At 34.5% G+C, this 26,521-nt stretch overlaps 1 protein-coding gene and 2 long non-coding RNA genes across 3 annotated transcripts; 1 reads left to right on the forward strand and 2 right to left on the reverse strand.

Annotated features, from left to right (window-relative positions):
- Positions 1–6,359: 6,359 nt before the first annotated feature.
- On the forward strand, positions 6,360–8,595 carry LOC108468805 (probable polygalacturonase). Its single transcript, XM_017769661.2, has 6 exons — positions 6,360–6,508; positions 6,677–7,015; positions 7,199–7,319; positions 7,411–7,585; positions 7,668–7,738; positions 7,857–8,595. Exons 1-6 carry the CDS (start codon positions 6,482–6,484, stop codon positions 8,522–8,524), a joined length of 1,401 nt encoding a protein of 466 aa, XP_017625150.1. The 5' UTR covers positions 6,360–6,481; the 3' UTR covers positions 8,525–8,595.
- Positions 8,596–13,141: 4,546 nt separating this feature from the next.
- LOC128279473 (uncharacterized) lies at positions 13,142–15,371 on the reverse strand. Its single transcript, XR_008269660.1, has 3 exons — positions 15,171–15,371; positions 14,213–14,254; positions 13,142–13,324 (listed from the first exon to the last, which is right to left on the reverse strand). It is a non-coding gene; the product is annotated as an uncharacterized LOC128279473 (long non-coding RNA).
- A 3,522-nt stretch (positions 15,372–18,893) lies between these two features.
- Positions 18,894–21,124, reverse strand: LOC128279474 (uncharacterized). Its single transcript, XR_008269661.1, has 3 exons — positions 20,894–21,124; positions 19,936–19,977; positions 18,894–19,057 (listed from the first exon to the last, which is right to left on the reverse strand). It is a non-coding gene; the product is annotated as an uncharacterized LOC128279474 (long non-coding RNA).
- Between the last annotated feature and the right edge of the window lie 5,397 nt (positions 21,125–26,521).

Raw genomic sequence — 26,521 nt, forward strand, 5'->3', positions numbered from 1 at the left:
ATTGGTTAACTGAAACATATATATTGATTCATATAGTATTGTTGGTACTTCAGTTGCATATGTTAATTGGTATATGGATTGAAAACTTGGTATGAATGGCATATTGATTGGATGGATATGATATTTGAATTGAAGTGCAAATGATTTAACTTGTACCATATTTACTTGAATCATAGAAATAGCACTGAGCTTTATTTCTCAGCTTACGTTTGTTTTCTGTGCTTAGGTTTAGGTACATATCGAGGTCCCGAACAGTGACTCCAGCATCCAGCCAAAGATCCCCAAATTCATTAATGTTTTTTAAATCTCTTTTTGTTCATTATATGACATGCGCTTAAGTGAAGTTGGTTTTGGTATAATGTGTGAACTTATGAATATATAATGTTAGAAATGGTAACTTGAAAATGTCAATTGGGTTGCTTTTTGTACTAGAGATTGACATTTAGTAGAATTTCTTAAAATGTTATCATATTAGTGATTTTTATGTGAAAGAACTTGACAATGTGATAGGAGTTAAAATTGCCACAAGTGAACGATTTGAAATTTATCTTTATGAATTTTGATGTATATATGATAAGTTATGTTAGAAATGTATAATTAAGGATAATGTAATTGGCTAAAATGGTATGCATTTGAAATGAATTGTTTTTTGTAAGTGGAGCTTAACCATTTGAACCTTTTAGAAATAGTAAGTCACATCGAGATGACATCCTATCAACATTGTGATGAGATGAAGTAAAGAATTATGTTGCGACAACGTGTATTCAAGGTCACAACAAGACCAAGTCAATATGTTGCGTTGCGATGAGGAGTCCTTAATGTCACGATATTAACCCGATATTTTGAATTTTTTACAATTTGAGCCCAGCTTAACCTCGGGTTAGCAATAGAGCTTTCGTAAGCTCTTACAAAACTCGAAAATGAATGTATATCGTATTGTATGCATGTATTGCTTCCAATTAATCATTTAATGGTATAAAATTAATGTAGTTTGATTGTAGTTGCTTCGACAACAAGTGTGGCACCTTATAGCTCGGACCCAACGATCGGGTTAAGTATGGGGTGTTACAACTTTACATTAAAAGAATCTACAAGGAAGTATATTTAATTTTCATATTCAATGGATTCATAATGACTAATTAATTTAATTTCATTTTCAAACTTAATATTTAATTACAATTAATAAATAATAATTTGAAAATTTTAAATTAATTCTCAAGTCATTTTTATACTCAGTGAGAAAACACATTCATTTGTGAATGCAATCCATTTCTCTAACTTCATCATTTCTATTCATTCCTGTTAATTTGGTTCTACATGTAATTCATTTCTGGTTTCAACGAGCTAGCTGAAGAATCGATTGGACATATGTAATTATGACTCAAATAATTTATAACTAAGTTATAACTTTTCATCTATTAATTATTAACTTATTTAGTCATGAATTCATTCAACTATAGTATCGTAACTAAACTCTCCCTGATTATATACCATTATGAAAGCTACTTAATTAGTGCTCATCCAATGACCTTGTCATCAATGTGTTACCTTCATAGGATATCCTTAATCTATTTGGGATAAATTTATTCTCCCAATATGATCCTAGTTTATTTTATGGTAACTATTACATCCTCTTTCATGAAAAGTCAATTATTATTAAATTGTAATTAAGTCATTTATCATAAGGACAAACAACCGTTGCCACATTTACTTTTAATCTCTCATGTAATGCTGATAAAAGGATATCATTTATCCATTGATATTATATACTGCAGAAGTCATATACTCAATGTACCAGCTTTTGGGTTATTATCTATTTGAACTCAAGCTTTTACTTACATCAAAGTATATGAGTCACGCATACAAAGCTCGTCATTCACTCAGGATTAAGTATGCCACACTTATAAATGTCACAAGTGAATAAATCCATAAACGGATCTAGGATCTATTCTTCTTGGGTCTTGTGTAATGTATTATCAGTCCAATCAGTTACATTTATGTCTCTATATTCTCAAGACAAAGCATCTTCCCAATTAGACTTGATAGATGATATATTAGTCTTTTAATCAGTTTTCTCATTTTTAATTAGACTAAGGACATGTTTAGGTTCATCTACTAATACAACTTGTCTTTTCGTATTTCGATCCGGCCATATAATATTGCTTAGTATTATTTAAACATTATATAATCAATGAGCTAATATTTACTTTCATTTTTCTTTGCATGCAAAAACATTGACAATAATATGCAAAGTGTATTAATGTAATTAAATGGTGTTATTATTAAACCAGTTTGTTCAAAAAATACAAGCATACAAAACGAATATACTACAATTAGAGCTCGAGACCCAACAGATTTGGTGATCTAGTCTACTTTTTTTTCACTTATGATTTATTTCTTATCGTTTCTCTTTTGGAATCTTTGCCAAAAAGGGGGAGAAAATGGTAGCGACAATGAAATGTTTTCTTCTTGGTGGTTATGGTTTCTACATTTCGCTTTGTCAAAAGGAGGGATGATACCAATTTTTTTTAAAAAGATTATATTGATATATTATTGATGACCTTAGTACGTGTTTAATTGATTATGTGATGAACAAGCAAATTGATAAGGGAACATGTGTGATCAAGCATGGTTTTACCTCTTATGGGAAGATATATTCTAATTCTCTTGCTATGTGACTTGTTTGGATTGTATGTTAACAATTTGATTGTTGTTGCTTGTAACATGTCTCGTTATAACGAACCTATTTCTCTACTTGGGTTATCATTACAGGCTTCTTGTATAGGTTTCAGTCAAGCTAAGTTTGGTCCATTTGAATATGGCATATTTGAAAAAACAAAAGCATGGTTTGATTTGGATACTGAGTTTCTCAATCAAATACCTTGAGGTGGTTTGATAAGCTGAAAATCTTTTATCTTTTGGTGATTGAACTACAATTTTTTAGATATATATATATATATATATATATATATATATATATATATCAGATTTATTGAAGAGAGTATTTCAAGCTGTTGGGAAACTTCTTTATATGAAGGCTGTTGTGAAATAAATATTGAAGATAATTAATGGATAAAATCACCCTTTAAATGAGTGTTTCAAGCCTATCAAAACACTAATTGCTTATCACGTTGGAGAGCCTATAAATAGGGTGTATTCTCAATCAAATACCGACATTATTTTTTAGCTATGTAAAGGGTGTATCTGACACGCCCTTGTGTAGGGATTTGTTATGGAGAGAAATTATGTAAAGTGAGGTATTTGGGGGACAGTGATTTGTACAATTAGGGTCGGTATTGGGGTTGCAATTACTTCTTTGTGTAAAAGGTAGATTGAGCTTAAGCTAATAGGTGATCTAGACAATTGGTGAATAAATCATTCTCTGAGTGAGACTCTGCAGATGTAGGATTAGGGAATTCGAATTGTGTTAACAAATATCATGTGTCAATTCTCTTTTTTCTTATTTCTTTGACTCACTTGCACTTTGGAATATTCAGGGGCGAAACCAGGGGGGCAGGTATGGGCCCGGCCCCCCCTAAAATGGGAAATTTTCATTTAGGCCCTTTAGATTTTTTTAAAATTTTGAATTAGTAAAGGTAAAATTCCACTTTGGCCCCCCTCTAAAATTATAAAAATTTAATTTAATCCTTTAAAAATTATAAATATATAGACTATAAAAAATTAAAATTTCCTTCGGCCCCCCCAAAATTTTTTTCTGGCTTCGCCCCTGGGAATATTGATTGTGCAAACTCTCTAATTCTGCCCAAATTTTATTCTAACAGTAATTATAACGAAATTGTTTTTCAAACGATTGTTAACCAAGTTTTTCAGTTCCACCAATAATCAGATTATCATAATTGGACTAAAGTGCAAATAGAGGTTTTTTAAACCATCCACAAGAAATTCAAAGCGGATCCGAATATTGATATCCATTATTTGAATCTCATTTACTTTCGCAAATAATTGATGCAGACTTAGATAATTGTTATCCAAATCCACTTTAGTTTTGTGGATAATTGATTTAGATATTTTAATCCATTATTAGTTTTACTATTTTGAATTTTTAGTTAAAAATATGTTTAAACTTACTAAATATGGATATAGAAAATTTCGGTATCCGTTGGATAATTATTTAATTTGAATTCAAATAATTGTACTTGTATTTAATGCAAATAATAAATGGATTCGAATTTTAATTATTCCTCTATGGTTTTAAAATTACCCATTTAACCCCATTGGGTTTGATGAAAAATTCACTAACCCTCCTAAAGTTTATTTATTTATTTAATGAATTTTAAATAAAAGGACAATTTTACTCTTTATTAGTTAAATATTATTTCATTAATTTTTCCTTTCAATTTTATAATTAATTATAAAAATATCTTAATTCTTATTAAATTAAATTTGTATTCTAATCTAATCATATGTTTAAACATAATGTAATTTTCAATTAATAAATGTATATATATTTGAAGTTATATGTATAGTCACAATTAGAATTAGGTGACCCAGTTCATATAAAAAGTGGGAGGGTTTGGGCAAAAAATAAGGTCTGTTTAAATGGGTCGGGCATTGGATAAGACATTTTTTGCCCGAGGCCCGACCCGAATTTACAAAAGGACAAAAAATGTTATTTTTTTGTTGTTTTAACGTTATTTTCTTGTTATTTTCTACCTATTTTTCTACAATTTTACTATTATGTTACTACTATTTTGTTGTTATTGTCTGGGTATTGTATAACACTTGTTTTATTGTTAATTTTGTTATTATTTTAGAGTCATTTGCTTGTTAGGTTGTATCTATCTTAGTGTTATTTAAGTATACATATTTTTAAAATTTATTTTCAATTTGTTAGGAAATATTCATTTTAATGTCTTTAGTGTTTTTGATGTATTATATGTATATTTAAAAATAATATAAAAATTTAATACGGGTGGGCTGGGCCCACGTTTTAGTATTTTTATCCAAATCGGGCTTGAAAAAAAAATTAGGCCCATTTTTCGGGTCGATTCGGACCTGAGCCTAGCAAACATGCCTAAGATTTTAGTTGGACTCGACCCATGAACACCTCTAAGCACAATAAAATTACAAAGAATACATCCAAATAATGATAACTAAAATTACTTATTATAAAGCACGATCAAGTTGATAACAGAATAGATCTAGATTTATACTAAAAATAAATTTATACAAAGACCATATATGGTGGGATATAAAGTAGAATAAATATAGACTAAAAACTCATACGTGATTTAATTTATACAAAGGTGACACTTGAATCTAAGATCTTAAAGTTTCCTAAAACATTTAACATTGCTATTAAACTAAAACTTCGTTCTAAGTATATTTTTAACCAATCATTATTAATGATTATATTTTGTTTTTCTCTTCTCTTTTAATTTTTTATTTCTTTTTAATAATTTTTATGCCAAATCATGTTACATATTTAAAATTTGATTTAATTATAGTATTAATTTGGAGATAAATTTTATATTTTAATAAAAATTTTATCATAATTTTAAATAATGATAATTAATTAATTTTACATAAAAATAAATTAATGAATTCATAAAATGTAACTTAATTAAACATAAATTTAAAAGATTTAATTTTAATTAAAGTAATTATAATTTTTTATGGAAGTATTTGAATATGTTTAATATTATAACACTTTAATATTTAATTAAACTTTCATTATTTTGTAATTAAAATAGATAAATGAGTAAACTAAATACAAAAATACATAGGTAAATAATTAAAATAGATAAAGGAATAAACTAAATACAATATTACACAAATAAATAATGGTAGAGATATAATTATTTTTATTAACAATTTTCTTAATAAATAAATCTGAAAAAGTTTATAAGATTTTTTTCAAACATGTGGAGATCTAAGTGGTATTTTTCTAAAAGTATCTAAGTGGGTATTATTAAAATCATATTAAATGAGTATATTTTATTCTAAATCCAAGCGTAATTTTCTTTTACCAAAAAAATAAATAAATAACAAATGTCAATTTTCAATGACTCCTTAGTCAGAAATACATTACAAGCAAATACATAGACATATTATGTTTTATGCAAGGAAAATTAATTGCTCAAAAGAGCCTGGTTGCTCAAGCTTACCTACCAAAAAAAAAAAAAAAAAAGAAGAAGACATTCATGGATAAAGGAAACGAAATCATTACGTTAAAAACTTCCTTGAATTTTACAATGAGAACTGTGTGAATTACTCCATGTACCTTCAAGCAAAAAAAGTCAAATTCGTTAAAGGAGCAGAGGGCAACTTACCGAACTACTTAGGGGGTTGAATTGTAATTTGACGTTTCTTTAGTTAACCTCTCTCAGAAACAAATCCCTTTTTGAAGATTCCTGAATGTTATGAAGCTCAATCTCTATTTAAACTCACTTGCACGCCAGCCTCAACGCCAAATAAAAAAGAAAAAGAAAACCAACATTTGTCTTTTGGGTTAATTGAGATGTGGAGAACTCCAGGAAGAAAGCAGGTAACCGAACAACTCTTCCACTTCAGTTTTGCGTTATTGAAAATACCATCATCATCTGCATAAAGTTCTGTCCAATTTTAACAACTTTTAATGTGTTTGTTTGATAACTATGTCTTGTTTGTTTCTTGTTGTCTTTGCCCTTTTTCTTATCATTTGCTTAATTTGCAGGCTTTTGGTAACATAGTATTACTTGGGATACTTATGGTTTTGATTAACACAAATGATGTTGCAAGTCGTAAGGTGAGAGTTTTAGACTCATTCGACGACTCGGCTGCTGGTTGCAGCAGAAAGTACAGTGCCTCGTTGGCAGACTTTGGAGGCGTTGGTGATGGGGTAACATCAAATACAAAGGCTTTTCAGGCTGCCATTGATAACCTGAGCCTGTATGCATCATATGGTGGATCTTTACTCTTTGTTCCTCCAGGAAAATGGCTGACTGGTAGTTTTAATCTTACCAGCCATTTCACTCTGTATCTCCATAAGGATGCTACTATTCTTGCCTCACAGGTTAGAAACTCTTAATGGCAAACATTAGATATTTGATTATTTTTGTGATTTTTTTAAGCGTTACCGTTCTTGTTCTTGTCTTATGAACTAACATGAAAGGAAAATTGTTATGGCTTTATGAGAAAGTGAAGGAGATTCCACTGCCAAGCATGCTTACAGTTTCTAGTGTCTAAAAATTGTTAGGATGAGAGTGAATGGGCGGTTATTGACCCTCTACCGTCTTACGGTCGAGGAAGGGATGCAGATGGTGGAAGGTATATCAGCCTTATTTTTGGAACCAACCTTACGGATGTCGTGATAACAGGTACCAGGAAATGTAATCAACAATGAGATTCCTCGAAACAATATCATAGGTTCATGAAGTAATAACAACATGGCTTCCCAACATATTTCAGGGGACAATGGTACAGTTGACGGTCAGGGTGTTACCTGGTGGGACAAATTCCACAAGGGAGAGCTGAAATATACCAGGCCTTACCTTATTGAGATAAGGTACTCCCAAGGAGTTCAAATCTCCAATCTCACATTGATGAACTCCCCATCCTGGAATGTTCATCCTGTTTACAGCAGGTTTTTTCCCCTCTCATTTTGGTAGTTTAATGTTCTCCTCAACATGTATCATGTTCTAAGATTGCTTGTGATGAAAATGCAGCAATGTTGTAGTTCAAGGAATAACAATCCTCGCACCGGTAACTTCTCCAAACACTGATGGGATCAATCCAGGTGGGAAAGGGGATGATGAATCTCGCTAAACAAATTCCTCACGAACTTTTACCTGCCAGCATGTTTACAACATCATCGATGCTAAAAGGGTTTGTTTTGCTGCTTGTTTTTCCTTCAGATTCTTGCACGAATACCCGGATTGAAGACTGCTACATTGTCTCCGGAGATGATTGTATAGCCGTTAAGAGTGGTTGGGATGAGTACGGTATCAAGTTCGGTATGCCAACGAAGCAGCTATTGATCAGACGGCTCACCTGCATTTCTCCATTCAGTGCAGTGATTGCACTCGGTAGCGAGATGTCTGGTGGGATCGAGGATGTTAGGGCGGAATACATCACAGGCATCAATTCGGAGTCAGCGGTTCGGATCAAGACTGCTGTGGGAAGAGGAAACTATGTCAAAGACATATATGTGAGAAGGATGACAATGAAAACAATGAAAATGGTGTTTTGGATGGCAGGGAATTATGGATCTCATCCAGATAATGACTATGATCCTAATGCAATTCCAGTTATCCAGAATATCAATTTCCGAGATGTTGTTGCAGAGAATGTGACAATGGCAGCTAGATTGGAAGGAATTCCAGGCCATCCATTTACTGGAATCTGTATATCCAATGCCACCATTGAACTAACAAAAAAGCCAAAGAAGATTCAATGGAATTGCACTGAAATTGCTGGGGTTTCAAGCGATGTTACTCCTAAGCCCTGCAATCTGCTTAAGGATCTAGGATCCCAAAATACCTGTAATTTCCCCGAGGACGACTTCCCAATTGTAAAATTTTAAATGTAAATGTGCTCTTTTATAGAATTTGACAAAATGAAGTAAAGATATCGTTTCTTCTCTGTATGAAATAATATCTATAATCTATATATAATATAAATATATAGGTTAAATTATACTATGCTTAAGCTGTAATATAGTTTACATTTGAAATTTGAAAATTTTAATTAAGTTGTATTATTTTTAAAATCGAATTAAGTCAAGCATATTATTATATGAGTAATGCTTTTGATCTTGTTATTTCTCCATATTACTAAAAAAAGAGCTTTAATGGTTATTGTTTACGAGACAAATTTTAAAATTTAAAAAGTATAAAAACTAAGAATGAATTAATTAGAGAACATGAACTAAATCTACAATTTTATACATAGTACAAGTCTAATAGTGAATTTAACCAAATGAATTTAACTATTACTCTTTACGTGAAGACTAAATTTTAAAAATTGAAAAGTAAAGAAACTAAAATTGATCAATTCAAAAAATACATGTATTAAAATTGATCAAATTAAAGTACATGAACTAAATACACAACTTACGTACAGTACAAAGACTAATAGGTTAAATTGTTAAAACCGAAGAAGGATAAACTCATTTGAGTTAAAGAGTTGTACATGAGCGGATAGTGAGAAAATATTTAAATTAAATTCACTAAGGAGGTTGTTTTTCAAGTTTGGAATATCAACTAACTTGCGTCGCATTTTTGGATTAGATTTAAACATTTTTGCACTACAGTAAAACAGGTTTTTAGCGGCCTCTTTTTGGCCTTTAGCGGCGTTTATAAGCGCCACTAAAACTGTTTGTGGCGCTTTTACAAGCGCCGCAAAAAATGCCGCTAACATTTTACACATGTAAAAAAAAAAATGTCGCTAAAGAACATGACTTTTAGCAACGCTTTCAGAAAAACGCCGCTAAAGAACTTGACTTTTAGTGGCACTTTCAAAAAAGCCGCTAAAGAACGTGATCTTTAGCGGCGCTTTTATCTCAAACACCGCTAAAAATTAATGTTCTTTTGCGGCGTTTTTAGTAAAAAACGCCACTAATTTTAGTAGATTTCTAATATCCCAATTCCATTCATATAATATCCCAATTCCATTCATATACAATCCTTCCTGCAACATCAAATCCAACCAATAATAGCAAACCTAAATGATACTTCAAGCAACATCAAATCCAACCAATAACAACAAATCTAAATGATACTTCAAAAATTCAACGAAAGATATATTTATAAATGAAATAACAAACTATTTTTACAGTAATGTTAAAAGTTATATTGTTAAAACATTCTTACAATAAGGAAATAAACGTCTAAGATGGTGGCTTCTGGGACTGCTGAAACGTCTGCATCATATTCTGAAGCTGTAGCTGGAGTTCGTTGTATTTTCTGTTTTGTTCTGCTTCCCTCGCTGCTGCCTCCTCTTTAAGTGATGCTGCCTCCGCTTTAAGTTGAGCAATTTGCTCACCTGTGCTCGCTTGTATCTGAGCCATCTGATCTTTTAACCTCTGAACTTCAGCTTGAGCTTGACTCCCCGAAGGCATGTATTGCTGCGAGCTGGATCCAAAATATTGGGTTAGGTTAACACCAGATCCTTGAATTCAAACCCGACCATACCTTTCAGGACCCAAAACTCCAGTAATAATTCTGTTATCAAAGTCCTCAAAATTAACAGAACTATCACTCGAAGCAATCGCTTCATACTCCACCTTTTTATCCTTTAGTTTCTCCCAATAAATCAATCAAAGAGTTAGAAATGAAATATATAATAAAAAAATACAGCATAACTTAAACTTATTTAAAACTACTAACGACGAATTAAACCATTATAATTAAACATTATAAATATTTAAAATAAATCAAATTTTATTAAGTAAATATACATTAATTTCTCCAGGTTCTGAAGTCATTGGAGATCCATCTTTTTTCCTATGTGTAATGTCAAAAAGCTGAAGGCGTCCAACTTTTTGACCGGACGAGAGTTCCTACAATATAGTAGTCAAAATATTATTTAATAAAAAGTAATTAATATTTGACACAAGTAATAAATTCAAACTACCTCGGTCTCAGATACACAAGCAAAACTTTTCGACCCTGCTATATGCATGAATTTTTGTTTTTGCCTGCTGCTTGTTCCAACTCGCTCACAGTCCTACATTATGAAATTATTATTATGTATATAGTAAATACTATAAACTGAAATAATTATAAGAGTTTGGAAGTATGTAATACCTCTCCTTTTTTTGAATTCCAGAATCTGACTGCATCTTCCCATTGGTACCTCAGCATCCCCGGCGCGCAATTTCTCTTCAAGGCTTATATCTTTCTTAAAATATTCTTTCTTTAAAGTGCTTTTATGGACTCTCCATTTTTTTCCCAATGCCTTCTTGATATAAGTGTCTAAGACCTCTAAAGCAAATCTCTTCTAAAAAAACACAAGTTTAGAAAGTAAATATAAATGAAACTTAAACCAAAGTATTATAAATTACATTCATGTTTTGTTACCTTAATATTATCGAGAGCTTGATTTTTGTTACTATCAGGCATTTGATGCCATGATTCGTAGTTGATAGGCAACATATTGGCATTTTGTGCTATAATGCCCAAATATCCTGCTAAAAGTCGAGCTTCTGATCCAACAGGCTGACCAAGATTGTTTCCAGATACTTTGACACGCTCGACAGGAGTTAACTCATATAAATATTTAAGCAGAGTACGTCCTCGACCTCTACGCGTCCCACCACTTTCAGCTAAAAAATGGTATATTATTGTACAAGCCCAATTTGCGGGCCTAATATAAACCCAATACACCTACCCAAACCTAAGCCCAATACCTAAAATAAAACTAAAAAAGAAAAAAGAAAAAAGAAACCCTAAATCACCTAATCCCACTACCTTAGTTGCATTGATAGTGCAAATAGCACTTCTCCACCACTCCATACCTGCAAAAGAAGATAAAAAAGGGCAGCAAAGAAAAACAATAGAAAATGAAATTCTTTGTATTTTTTTCTTTGGATTTTGGGCTATATAAGAGCCCTATGTTCATTGTAACAAGGGGAGGATTTTTGATATTTCAAAGGGAAGAATCGATTGTATTTTAGGGGAGAACCGTTCGTAAATAGGAGGGCTCTCTGGTTTTTCTTCCTAAAATTTGGAATAGAAAAGCAAAAGATTTAAAGTTTTAAGGTGATTTTCGTATTATTTATTTAATCTTAAGTTTATTTTTTTTATTTTTGTTTTTTTACATAAATACGAAAAATAAAAAGGGAGGGGAAAGGGACTTACCGAATCACGTCGCCGGAACTCCTCCCTCCCTCTTCGATTTTGAACTCCAAAGGGAAAAGGGGGGAAGAAAAAATATGTATCAAACACAAAAAAGAAAAAAAGAAAATCAGTTTCAAAAGAGAATAAAAAGGAAGAATAATACTTACCTCCGGCCTCTCATCGTGTCCCTTCTACGCGTGGTCGGCCACCAAGTCCGATGGTGGTACGGTGGCGCTCCAAGGTTGAGATCAAAACCCAAACGAAAGGGATAAAAGGGAGGGGTGGTCTGTTTTGCTGCTAGTATAAAATGGCACATGGCCATTCAATTGCTTTTAGTTTTTAATAATTAATGAAACGGTGCCACTAACCCCATGGTCTTCATGTTTTTGCTTTTGGGACAAATTGTACAAATGGTCCCTCATCCTTTCTGGTCCTTTCAAATCAGCTCATTGTTACTTTTTTAAAATTCACCCCAATTTTTGTATTTAAATTTCAATTTAGCCTTTTCTTTGTGGTTCTTGACTGTTTTATCATCAAATTAATTAGTTTATTATTATTATTATTATTATTATTATTATTATTATTATTATTATTATTATTAATGTATTTGTATGCCATATATATATTATTTTAATTATACTCCATGTTACGCGTATATATACATATATTATGTCATTATACATTTTTAAACATATACGTATATACCTATGTAATATCACTAATAGTTGTTTTCTAACATTATCATTATTTATAATATATGTGTATTGTATATATATGTCCTTTTAATAATGTGTTTTTCTATATGTTATATCTTTAGTAATATATTACGATACTTTTTATTTTTTTATATTATCTTATGTATATATTTATAATAATAACTACATTATGTATATACTACTACTATATCTATCTTTATAGCATTTTTAACGATTATTTTTACTATTATTGTAACACCCAAAACCCAAATTTCGAAGTTATGGCTTGATCCGATGCCACATCAAAAACGTTAAAAAAATTTCCATTCTAAGTCCGTAAAATCGACTTGATGTTCAAAAGATTAATTCATTAAGGGTTAAAGTGAATGGAAGTCATGCACCGTAGGAAACCGGAAAAGAGGTGGTGAGTCCATCGGATCGCTATACCAAGCTCCTTCGGATCCAATCCTAGACATGCATACCGCCATTGCCACACCTTAACGTCATGGATATTTCTAGAAACCGATTTGATTAAGTCATTTTAGGAAAAATGATTAATTTTGGAAAATACTTTCATTCGGAAGCTTTGCTTGTTGTCGTGTTATTTTGAAATCAACTGTTGTTTTTGAAAACGCCCTAAAGCTATCCAATTTCAACAGCTTAAAATAAGTATTACCTATCTTAGTAATACATATTAAAACCATAAAAAGGCCTTATTACATTTAAAAACCCAAAACTTCAAACATAAATAAAAGGATGTCCAGTTCACCAGAAGAAAATCAAACTTTCAGAACGAGTGGCCACTCTGAATTCCCTCACAGCTCCAAGCCCACTATGGTTGGTGATTTCCTGCGTGGATGAAAATAAAAGGGGTGAGTTTGGGGAAACTCAGTGTGTAAGGAAAACCCATTCAAAGCCCAAGTCAGCTCAAGCCTATTGGGCCTAAGCCCATTCAGGTAACAGTGGTACTAGGCCAGAGCCCTTTTCAGATTACAATAAACTGGGCCTTAGCCCCTTATTCAGATAATGAAGATGGCCCATAGGCCCATTTCAAAATACAAGCAACATCAAGAAACATATGCAAGCCCATTTGGGAGACTACTCAACCCACCAACCACTACACTCCACCCGTACCAGCCATACACTCCATGTGGGATAGCTCAACCCAACCAAATTTAACACTCCACATTCTTGCAAAGATTGCTACTCGCTTATCAAGAATTGAGGCAAAGCCTCTAGTACATGGACAAGCCACATTCAAGAGATCCTCGTCAATATCCCAATCCCATGCATCGATAATAACAACATGGCATGCAAGAAATAACAACAATCAAACATGCATTTAAGTCAATTTAACCTAGGGGTATTTCGGTAATTTATCTCCTAGGGTAAACCGTAAATTTTCCACTTTTAAAGGTATTTTAGTAATTTATCTATTTTAGGGTTTTTCATGCAAATTCCTACTTTTCACATACTAACGTAATCACGCATCGAGAGTTCTTACTGAATTGGGCCTGCTTGGCCCATCATTCCAATTTTGGCCCATTAAGTCCAAAAATATCGAGGGCACGTAAATCATGCACTTTGCAGTCCAAATTTTGCAGCTTACCAAAAACATTAATCGATTTACCTCACGAGCATTCGCACACTCGCAAATCTACAAAGTACTGGTTTTTGGCATTTCGGATTTTCGACTTTTGCCGATCTAGACTAAGAAAAAGGGTGTTAGTTACACACCTGTTTGCGACGATATGCTGACGAGATCCACACACGAACCGCCTACAATTGGATTACTAACACGTTAATCTAACAATTCAAATACGAACTACGTATTAACCCCTTACAATATTCGACCAACCACACCTACAGATCGTAGTAAGCTTATAAAAAAACAATAAGCAACTCATTAACAAATTTTTGTCAATGTTTACCACATAATCATAATTTTACTGCAAGCTGTCTTCCTGAGAAACAGTCACTAAATTATTTATAACTGGAGCTACAAAACTCCAAATCAAGTTTCGTTAATTTTCCCTGAAAATAGACTCATATATCTTCTATCCATAAAATTTTCAGAATTTTTGGTATGGCCAATCGATACCAGATTTTTCTTAAAGTTTCCCATGTTTCACTGTTTGACTAATCTGACCACTCTTCATTACGAATCAAATTTCTCATTGTACAGAATTCAAAATATGTTCTCGTTTATTCCATTTGAAACTAGACTCAACAAGCTTTAATTACATAATTTATTCAGCTTCTAATTCATCTCCCACAATTTATAGTGATTTTCCAAAGTCACGTTACTGCTGCTGTCCCAATCAGATTTATTACCAAATCACTCTTTCACACATACCTTGCATGCATGTTATTTAAACATGTATATCATCAATCAATCATCACATATCTATGATTTTACTTAAGTATAATCTCCATTTCATCATTTTAAATCACAACATGTTAGTCGATTTTTCCCTTTAGCATCTAAGGCACATGCATGCTCATTTGTTTGGCTCAACTTCACCTATCTTCCATTTTTCATCAAAAGAACATGAAACAACAACCATTTCCTTCATTTTAATTCATGACTAAATACTCACAACACAACTAAAAATTAAAATATACTTCAAGAGTTAAGGTAGAATCAAGAAGAACTCATGAACCTCAAAATATAAGCAAGGTACCAAGAACTTACCTTCAATTTTCCTCCTCCTAATGACCGAATACTCAAGAGCTTTCTCCTCTCCTTTCTCTTCTCTAACTTTCAGCTATGATGAACAAAGATGGACAAAACTTTGTTCTTTTCACCCCTTTTTCTTTTAATAAAACTTCATATTTCATCCATTTAATTCTTTAATACAAAAGACATGAAATTCTTATCATGAAACATTTACCTAACCCATTATCATGAAACATTTACCTAATCCATTATCATGGAACATTTACCTAACCTATTATCATGGAACATTTACCTAACCTTTTATCAATTTGTATCAATTTGTACCATAAATTATGGATATCAAGTGCATATTTTGTCTACAACAACATGATGGCTGGCCACTTCATGTAAAATGGGAGGTTTGTCATGCAAATCCTCCTATTTTGCACTCCTATTTATTTGGCCACTTCAATTTAGCCTATAGCATTTTCAAACATTTTCACATAGGTCCTATTTCATAATTTCACTCACAAATGACAAAATCAAAGCATGAAATTTTGTCAACATTCACAGAATTCCCGAAAATTGGGGCGTTACAACTCTACCCTCCTTAAAGAAATTTCATCCTCGAAATTTACCTAATCCAAATAGATGAGGGTATTGCTGTTGCATCATCTCTTCTAGCTCCCAAACTCAGAAGTTTCCCCTTCCTTAACTTGTTGAAAACGAGCGACCAAAGACTCACCGTTCAACTGTTTTTTTTTTCCTTAATCTAATCCACCCAGGTTGGCCTCACTTGCAACTCAGCCAACAGACTTCCATCATCATATAGACTCAGACGAGCAAACATTGCTCTCAGATCAAATACAGCTCTACGACTTAGAGCATCGGCTACCACATTAGCCTTGCCTAGGTGATACTCGATCGAACAGTCATAATCCTTAAGTAACTCAATCCATCTCCTTTGCCTAAGGTTCAGCTCCTTCTGAGTCAACAAATACTTAAGACTCTTATGGTCAGTGTATATAATACACATTTCTCCGTACAAGTAATGTCTCCATATCTTAAGTGTAAATATCACTGCTACCAACTCTAAATCATGAGTCGAATAGTTCCTCTCATAAGGCTTAAGCTGTCGTGATGCATTTGCAACCACCTTACCCTCTTGTATTAACACACAGCCCAAACCCACGTGTGATGCGTCACTGTACACAGTAAAATCCTTCCCAGACTCCGGCTGAATCAAATGCTTCAGTTAGAACTTTCTTCAACTTCTCAAAAGCTTCCTGCTGTTTCTTAGTCCATACAAACGGTACTCCTTTCCTTATGTGTTTTGTCAGAGGTGCTGCCATCACAGAAAAACCTTCCACAAACCTTCAGAGTATCCTGCCATCTAGGAAACTCCATATTTCGACACCGACCTAGGCGGCGCCCACTCCAAAATCGCTTCAATTTTCCGAGGGTCTACCTTAATCCCCTCAGCAGAGACCACATGTCCTAAGAAGGTTACCTCCTCAACCAAAATTCACACTTGTCAACTTCGCAAAGAGTTCCTTCTCCTTAATACTTACAAGACTATACGAAATGCTCATCATGTTTCGCTTCGGTTTGAGAATATACCAAGATATCGTCAATAAAGACGACTACAAACCGATCCAAAAATGATTGGAACACACGATTCATCGATCCATAAACGCCGCAGAGCGCTCGTTAGTCCAAATGGCATAACCGTAAACTCGTAATGACCATACCGAGTCCCGAATGTCGCCTTCGGATATTTGCCTCCTTGACCCTTAATCGATGATATCCAGATCGAAGGTCGATCTTGGAAAATACGAAGCTCCTCTAAGTCGGTCGAATAGATTGTCAATCCTTGGCGGTGGATACTTATTCTTAATCGCCGCTTTGTTCAATGGCGATAATCAATGCACATCCGCATCGCACCATCCTTCTTTTTCACGAATAGCACCGGTGCTCCCCATGGAGACACGCTTGGCCTAATAAAGCCCCTATCCAACAACTCTTGAATTTGAGCATTTAACTCTACTAACTCCTTCTGTACCATCCTATACGGTGTGATAGACACAGCGCCAGCCTAGGCAACAAGTCTATTCCAAACTCAACTTCTCGATTCGGAGGCAATCTTGAAGCTCCTCCTAAAAACATCTTGGAACTCCTTTACGGTCCTAACCTTATCCACCGTCATCCCTCCTCTTCCGATCGACTTACAAATGCCAAATAGACCTCACAACCTTCCGAATCCACTTTTCGCTCTTAATGCCGACACCACATTGGACAAATAATCCTTTCGCCACCTATCACCATAACCTCCTCATCCTTTGTAGTCCTTAACTCCATTCGCTTAACAAAGACAATCCAGAGTCGCTTATGCTTAACAAGCCACCCATTCCCAAAATAAAATCAAACTCTCCGAATGGTAACTCCATCAGATCTCCAGGGAAAATCTTACCTTGAGTTTCTAAGGGTACATTCCTATACAGTTTGTCTACCCTAATCGAGTGACCCAAGGGACTTAGTACAGATACCCCACTCACAATCTCCTCAGAGCAGTCCAAGTTGTCCATAATCCGTTCTGTGGCCTCCAACCAATACTCCGCCACATTCGGGGCTATACCAGACACGCCCTTAAAGATCTTCTCTCCGTTTGCCCGAAGTCATTCAGAAATGGATCCCCGAACTCCATTGCCTGTACTTGCCCCAGTAACCCTTTCCAGAACACGAAGCATTTCCTGTGACAGGGCATCATCCTCGGTACCGCGGTCATGAGACTCTACCTCTGTTGCTGGTGGTACCGGTGCATCTCGCCGCAAGATATGTCCCGGCGAAGATACCGCCGAGCCCTTCCTCGCCACGCCCACGGCCTCTTCCACGAGTAGCTCTTGTACTCATATCGTATTATCGGTTCACGAATTTTATGCATTAACTTAGTATTCCAAAGATTATTACGTATGTTTTATGAATCGACAAGTAATTCAAAGTTTATTTTCGCAAAATCAAAGTCTAGCTACGCTTTCAATCTCTTATCGATTTTCCTATGGTTTCAGATCATCCTATCTAGAGTGTCCTAGTAGGGTTTCAAGATGCATGATAATTCAGAAAATATTCAAAAATTCGAATACTTACGACTTCATTGGAGATTCGGAATGCCACCTTCTAAAGATCTAAATTTTGAAAACCGCATTTTTTGCAATCTTTATAAAATTTTTGTTTTCGAAGATCTAAATTTTGTAAACCCATTCCACAGCTAAGTTGTTGTAACCTAGGCTCTGATACCACTAAATGTAACACCCCAAAACCCAGCCCAGAAGTTATGGCCGGATCCGGCATGCCACATCAAAAACATTAAAAAAAAATTTCCATTCTAAGTCCAGAAAATCGTACTTGATGTTCAAAAGATTAATTCATTAAGGGTTAAAGTGAATGGAAGCTGTGCACCAGGTAGGAAACCGGAAAAGAGGTGGTGAGTCCATCGAACTACTTAAGTACCAAGCTCCCTTCGGATCCAATCCTAGACATGCATACCGCCATTGCCACACCTTAACGTCATGGATATTTCTAGGAAACCGATTTGATTAAGTCAATTTTAGGAAAAATGATTAATTTTGGAAAATACTTTCATTGCGGAAGCTTTGCTTGTTGTCGTGTTATTTTGAAACCAACTGTTGTTTTTGAAAATGCGCCCTAAAGCTATCCAATTTCAACAGTTAAAATAAGTATTACCTATCTTAGTAATACATATTAAAACCATAAAAAATAATTAAGCGGCCTTATTACATTTAAAAACCCAAAACTTCAAACATAAATAAAAGGATGTCCAGTTCACCAGAAGAAAATCAAACTTTCAGAACGGGTGGCCACTCCGAATTCCCTCACAACTCCAAGCCCATATGGTTGAGGATTTCCTGCGTGGATGAAAATAAAAGGGTGAGTTTGGGAAACTCGGTGTGTAAGGAAAACCCATTCAAAGCCCAAGTCACTCAAGCCTATTGGGCCTAAGCCCATTCGTGTAATAGTGGTACTAGGCCGAGCCCTTTTCAGATTATAATAAACCGGGCCTTAGCCCTTATTCAGATAATGATGGCCCATAGGCCCATTTCAAAATACATGCAACATCAAGAAACATATGCAAGCCCATTTGGGAGACTACTCAACCCACCAACCACTACACTCCATCCGTACCACCATACACTCCATGTAGGATAGCTCAACCCAACCAAATTTAACACTCCACAGATTCTTGATTGTCGTCATTATCAAAGAATTGAGGCAAAGCCTCCAAGACGTGGACAAGCCACTTTCAAGATTTCCTCCGTCAATATCCCAATCCCATGCATCGATAATAACAACATGGCATGCAAGAAATAACAACAACAAAACATGCATTTAAGTCAATTTAACCCTAGGGGTATTTCGGTAATTTATCTCCTAGGGGTAAAACTGTAAATTTTCCACTTTTAAAGGTATTTCAGTAATTTATCTATTTTAGGGTTTTTCATGCAAATTCTTACTTTTCACGTACTAATAGAATCACGTACCGAGGGTTCTTACCGAATTGGGCCCGTTGGCCCATCATTCCAATTTTGGCCCATTAAGTCCAAAAATATCGAGGGCACAGAAATCATGCACTTTGCAGTCTAAATTTTGTAGCTTACCAAAAACATTAATCGATTTACCTCACGAGCATTCGCACACTCGCAAATCTACAAAGTACCGGTTTTTGGCATTTCGGATTTTCAACTTTTGCCGATCTAGACTAAGAAAGAGGGTTTTAGTTACACACCTGTTTGCGACGATATGCTGACGAGATCCACACATGAACCGCCTACAATTGGATTACTAACACGTTAATCTAACTATTCAAATACGAACTACGTAGTAACCCCTTACAATATTCGGCCAACCACACCTACAGATCATAGTAAGCTTATAAGAAAACAATAAGCAACTCATTAACAAATTTTTGTCAATGTTTACCACATAATCATAATTTCACTGCAAGCTGTCTTCCTGAGCAACAGTCACTAAATTATTTATAACTGGAGCTACGAAACTCCAAATCAAGTTTCATTAATTTTCCCTGAAAATAGACTCATATATCTTCTATCCATAAAATTTTCAGAATTTTTGGTATGGCCAATCGATACCAGATTTTTCTTAAAGTTTCCCATGTTTCACTGTTTGACTAATCTGACCACTCTTCATTACGAATCAAATTTCTCATTGTACAGAATTCAAAATATGTTCTCGTTTATTCCATTTGAAACTAGACTCAACAAGCTTTAATTACATAATTTATTCAGCTTCTAATTCATCTCCCACAATTTATAGTGATTTTCCAAAGTCACGTTACTGCTGCTGTCCCAAGCAGATTTATTACCAAATCACTCTTTCACACATACCTTGCATGCATGTTATTTAAACATGTATATCATCAATCAATCATCACATATCTATGATTTTACTTAAGTATAATCTCCATTTCATCATTTTAAAGCACAACATGTTAGTCGATTTTTCCCTTTAGCATCTAAGGCACATGCATGCTCATTTGTTTGGCTCAACTTCACCTATCTTCCATTTTTCATCAAAAGAACATGAAACAACAACCATTTCCTTCATTTTAATTCATGACTAAATGCTCACAACACAACTAAAAATCAAAATATACTTCAAGAGTTAAGGTAGAATCAAGAAGAACTCATGAACCTCAAAATAGAAGCAAGGTACCAAGAACTTACCTTCAATTTTCCTCCTCCTAATGACCGAATACTCAAGAGCTTTCTCCTCTCCTTTCTCTTCTCTAACTTTCAGCTATGATGAACAAAGATGGACAAAACTTTGTTCTTTTCACCCCTTTTTCTTTTAATAAAACTTCATATTTCATCCATTTAATTCTTTAATACAAAAGACATGAAATTCTTATCATGAAACATTTACCTAACCCATTATCATGAAACATTTACCTAACCCATTATCATGAAACATTTACCTAACCCATTGTCATGGAACATTTACCTAACCTATTATCATGGAACATTTACCTAACCTTTTATTAATTTGTATCAATTTGTATTATAAATTATGGATATCAAGTGCACATTTTGTCTACAACAACATGATGGCTGGCCACTTCATGTAAAATGGGAGGTTTGTCATGCAAATCCTCCTATTTTGCACTCCTATTTATTTGGCCGCTTCAATTTAGCCTATAGCATTTTCAAACATTTTCACATAGGTCCTATTTCATAATTTCACTCACAAATGACAAAATCAAAGCATGAAATTTTGTTAACATTCACAGAATTCCCGAAAATTGGGGCGTTACAATTATTATTATTGTTCTAGGCATATATACTATGTATACATTCTTAATACTATATTATATCTCTTAATATCATATCATGTACATGTTATAATTACTTTACCCCTATTATATTTATTATTAATATTTTTGTTTATTTCCTTATACGCATATATACATATACTTTTTATATATAGTATTATCTTTATATATCATCATATTTATTATTATACTTATTATTTTCACTATTGTTGCTTGTTATTTTATTTTAATATTATTATTTACATCATTTTTATCATTACAATTTTTATTTTCCTTATTTTATTACTATTGACATTGGTACTATTTTTATTGCTATTACTTTATTACTATCACTACTAATATCACTATTATTATTTTTATTGCTATTATTATTATCTTATTTTTTTATTATGTTATTTTTATTTTTACTATTATTACTATTATCATTACTATTATATTATTAGCATATTATCCTACTTTTATTTTTATTATTATCCTTATTAACACATTTTTACCTTTTGGCAACATTATTATTATTTTTCTTTTACTATTTTATATATTACTTATTTATTTATCAGTTCTCGTTAGGTTTCCTTTTTTACTTAATTCTCTATTCTTATTTACTTTCATTTTTATCATTTTTATTATTTTTATCTATTATTCTCCTTTGAAGTTACATAGCTCGTTTATTTTTTCATTTTTCTCATCATTTATACTACTCATTCATTATTATGCTTGTTAACATCAGGATTTATTTATTTTCGTTTTCACTAATTCATGTTATATAATCCTTTACCCGACCCAAAATAATTCTTTCATAAAAGTAAATATTCCGTATTTGACAATTCGAGAAAATTGTGCCCTAACTTACTGGGTTTCGACTTTTCTCATTTAACCTAAATAACGGAATATCCTCTTAAATCGCAATACGAGTTTTGAAAAACGCTTATTCTTGGAGATACGAGATGTGATGCTCTAATTTACCGGGTATGACATTTTGTTACCTCAAAATAAGATTCTTCGAAAATAAAGACAATATTCGGTGTTTGAGAATTCGAGAAAACGTGCCCTAACGCACTGGGTTTCGATTTCTCTCGTTTTCTCTAAATAAATGAATACCCTTTTAATAAGTTAAAATACGCAAACTTTAAGAGGCGAGCTCGCTCTCGAAAATTCAAGATGTCGTGTCCTAACTTACTGTATGTGACATTTTATATTTTGAGATGAGAAGGTCTTTAACATCTGAGCATTTTTTAAAGAGGGATCATATTTCAAAGTCTTTCAAGTTTTCAATTTTCGACACTAAGACACTAATTAATCAACTAGGTACCAATTTTTGGGCGTTACGAGGGTGCTAATCCTTCCTCGTGCGTAACCGACTCCCGAACATGTTTTCCTGATTTGCGTGGACCAAAATCGTTGTTTAAATAAATCAAACCATTTATTAAAATAACCACTTTTACAAGGTGATCTAATCACACCTAAAAATATTGGTGGCGACTCCCGTTTTAATTTTCGTTTTCAATATCAAGTCGATTCCCATTTTTTCAAAAAAATGGTTACGACAGCTTGGCGACTCCACTGGGGACAAAATAAGAGAGTCAAGCCACAAGTTGATTAACTTTTGTCTTTTTGTCGAAAATTGAAAATTTGATTTTGATATACGATCCTTTCATTGCATTTCACCCGTTTTTTCTTGCGGTTTTCATCATTTTATTCCTATCGCTTCGAGTTTTTATGCATATATCCTCGCACATTGTATTGCATGACCGCTGTGGTCACACCCCTTTAAGTGGGAGTGAGAAACTACTCATTCGTGAAGTTTTCACCTTCGTGCAGGATAGTGGATCGCTTTCGGGATACATCCGTACCTATGTCTTCGTGAGATTTTCATCTCCGTGCAGCCATAGGGAAATGTATTCCCCTGAACTAAACTCGGTCTGTATGAGCCTATAATGGGTGAAGACCAAAGAATCTGCTAGTTCAGGTACCCTTACTCTAGAACCAAGCACCATGTAGCGAGCCTTAAGAACCCACCCTAGGTAGAACCACTCCGAAACCCTAGTGGTTACCTGAGCAAGTGCTATATTTATTATTCTTTGTTTGCTTTAAACTGTGTATAAATTACTGACTTGCTTTGTTTTACTTTGATTGTATTTGCATGGCATTTTCATCATAAAAGGTGTTGATTCGCATTCGGTTCCTAAATAGATAGCTTATCATGGAAAAGGGGTTTTTTGATAAAGTAGAAGACAACGCGGCTGTCTGGATATGGGCTGAGACAGCACAACAAGAGAAAGGTGATAGTCTTACCGGGGGGTACGTGTCAGAGTTATGGAACTTTACTCGGATCAGCGTAACTCAGAATAATCTCCAAGAGATGAAAGAAATTTGGGGACTGTGGGATGACGAGGTCAAACAGCTATTCTATTGTTATTACGGTGATTTACCTTATCTGCTCGATGTCAAGGTAGATGAACACCTGTTTCGAGCCCTTGCCCAATATTGGAATTCTGCTTACAATTGCTTCACTTTTGGGAAAGTAGATTTGGTACCTACTATAGAAGAATACACGACCTTGCTCCATTGCCCAAAGATTCAGGTTGACAGAATTTATGCCAAACTTGCTAACGTCCCAGCATTTTCAAAAAAGCTGATGAACATTACAGGGATGAGCGAACAGTGGGTGACAACTCGGATCAAACAAAAAGGAGATGGTAAATGCATTCCTTGGAGGAACCCGAGGATCTAATCTTAGCGCACCCGATGTGAAGAAAAGGGTAGATGTCTTCGCTTTGAGCATTTATGGATCGGTCATCTTCCCAAAGCTTTGGGGCATGTAGACGAGGTCATTGTTGACCTTTTGATAGGCTTGGTAAAGGAACCACACCTATACCCGCAATCTTGGCTGAAACTTTCAAATCATTGAATGCTTGTAGAAGAGCGGGTGAAGGGAGATTTATTGGATGCACACAGCTCTTGCTATCTTGGTTCCACAGCCATTTTTGGAAAGTGGAAAAGGTCTCGTATCGTATCTTCTCTGAAAATTACTCTCCACTGAAAGAGTTAGTGGCTACACCAAGGTGAGATGATGTTACAGAAGAAAATTGAATGACGGTTCTCCAAAATTTGCAAGAAGAAGATGTTGAATGGAGAACCCCGTGGATGGTTCTTGATGAAATATTATACCGATGCGGAGACTTCGATTGGGTTCCCTTGTTAGGAGTATGGGGAGCTGTTGGGTATGCTCCTCTGCTTGCATTATGACAAAGATGATCCGCATAATTTACACCACCAACATACGGGTTAGCCCAGTGCGAGTTCGTGTTCACAGGGAATAATTACAAAAAGAAAGTTCGCGAGATATCAAATACCTAGAACCAGACTTGTAAAATGAAAAAATTTGCTGCCAATCCCATGACTACTCCTGAGTACGATCGATGGTGGAATCAGAGACTTAACGACAACATCCCTACATCAGATCAAGGGAATCCTCAGTCAATAGAAGAGCACTTGAAAGTAATCCCCTCTGAGCTAGAAATCATCAGGCAAGATTTTGAGAGAAAGAGTCTGGAGCTAGAAAAAAGGATCGAGCAGTTGGAAGAAGAAAAGATGAAGTTAGGGTTAGATGTCGATGTCTAGAAACTAGAAGCTGAAAAACTCAGAAAAGGGAAAAACAAGGCTAAAGAGGACTTGGACAGTTTGAAAACGGACTATAAGAAGCTACGCAGATCAATGAGAACTGCTGGGTTAGGAAAAACATCCGAACAGTGGCGACATGAAGTTAAAGAAGAACAAAGCAAAGCCAACCAAAGGAAGAAAAATTTTGCGATGCTCAAGCTCGAGAAGGTGCTCTGAAAAAAAGTTTGGTAGAAAGCCAGAATGAGAAAGAAGGGTTAAAGACCCGGGTATCAGAGTTAGAGAGGTCATTGTATCAGTATCGCTCACGTAACTCTGCAATCGAGTTGAAAGCTAGTCAGAACAAAATCGAAGAATTAAAAGAGAATATAGAAGAACTCAAAACAGTGCTGCAAAATCGTGAACTTCAGATAGAACTTTTCGAGGTAAATAACGAGCGATGGAAGGAGCAACTTCATCAATCTCAAGACCAAGTCAGGAGCAAGGACTATGTCATGGGCGAAGCTTTGACTCAAGTGCGAGAAGTGGCTGACCACTTGCAAACATTAGCAGTACAAGCCGATGTGCTGAGTTTAAAAAACGAGTCAGAATCGGACTGAGGCCGAAAGCTAGCTCGGCTTCTTAGGTAGGTCAAGGCCTTAAGTATCAGGGCCAAGCCTTATATGTAATCTATTTTATGTAAAGAAACTTATTTTCTAGAAAAGTTACTCTAATGAAATCGAATTGGAATCAACGCTTTTTTGCATTCATTGCATTCATGCATCCGCATTGCATCACACGCACTAAAACTCACAAAAACCCTAAAAATCATGGCAGTTACGCTGGAACATCGTTACAGTACAAGAGGAAAAACAAGAGCAATGGATCAAAGGTTAGAGAGATTGGAACAAATACAAAAAGAGATGCAGGATCAATTACAAACACGTATGCAAGAACAGCTTGCCAAAATCTAGCAAGATATGAGGAACCATATGTTGGAGTCCCAGAAAAGCATGATGGACCAATTAACTCGTCTATTGGCTGGCGGATTAGAAAAAGGGAAAAGCCCTTTGATCAATACGGGAGAAGATAATAAAGATCTTACCTACCCTACGGGTTTTGCCCCAGCGGACGTTCAGACACAACCTGACATGTACCCAAGAAGGCCATCGGTCACAATTAGGCCCCAACCATTTCAGGCTGGTGTTTCGGCACCGATGAATTATCAGGCCGGCTCGGGCTCTAATCCGGGGGACAACCCAACCAACCCTGTGGTCCTCAATCCTGATGAAGTAACAGAAGCAAAAAAGACAAAGGTAGAACTCCCAAGAGAGCTTGAAGAAAGGTGTCGATGGTGGGAAGAAAATTTTAAAGAAATGGAAAGCACCGACTATCGTGGTGGAATCGATGCTAAGGAATTAAGTTT

The sequence above is a fragment of the Gossypium arboreum genome, chromosome 8, assembly GCF_025698485.1.
Source record: "Gossypium arboreum isolate Shixiya-1 chromosome 8, ASM2569848v2, whole genome shotgun sequence".
NCBI lineage: Eukaryota > Viridiplantae > Streptophyta > Magnoliopsida > Malvales > Malvaceae > Gossypium > Gossypium arboreum.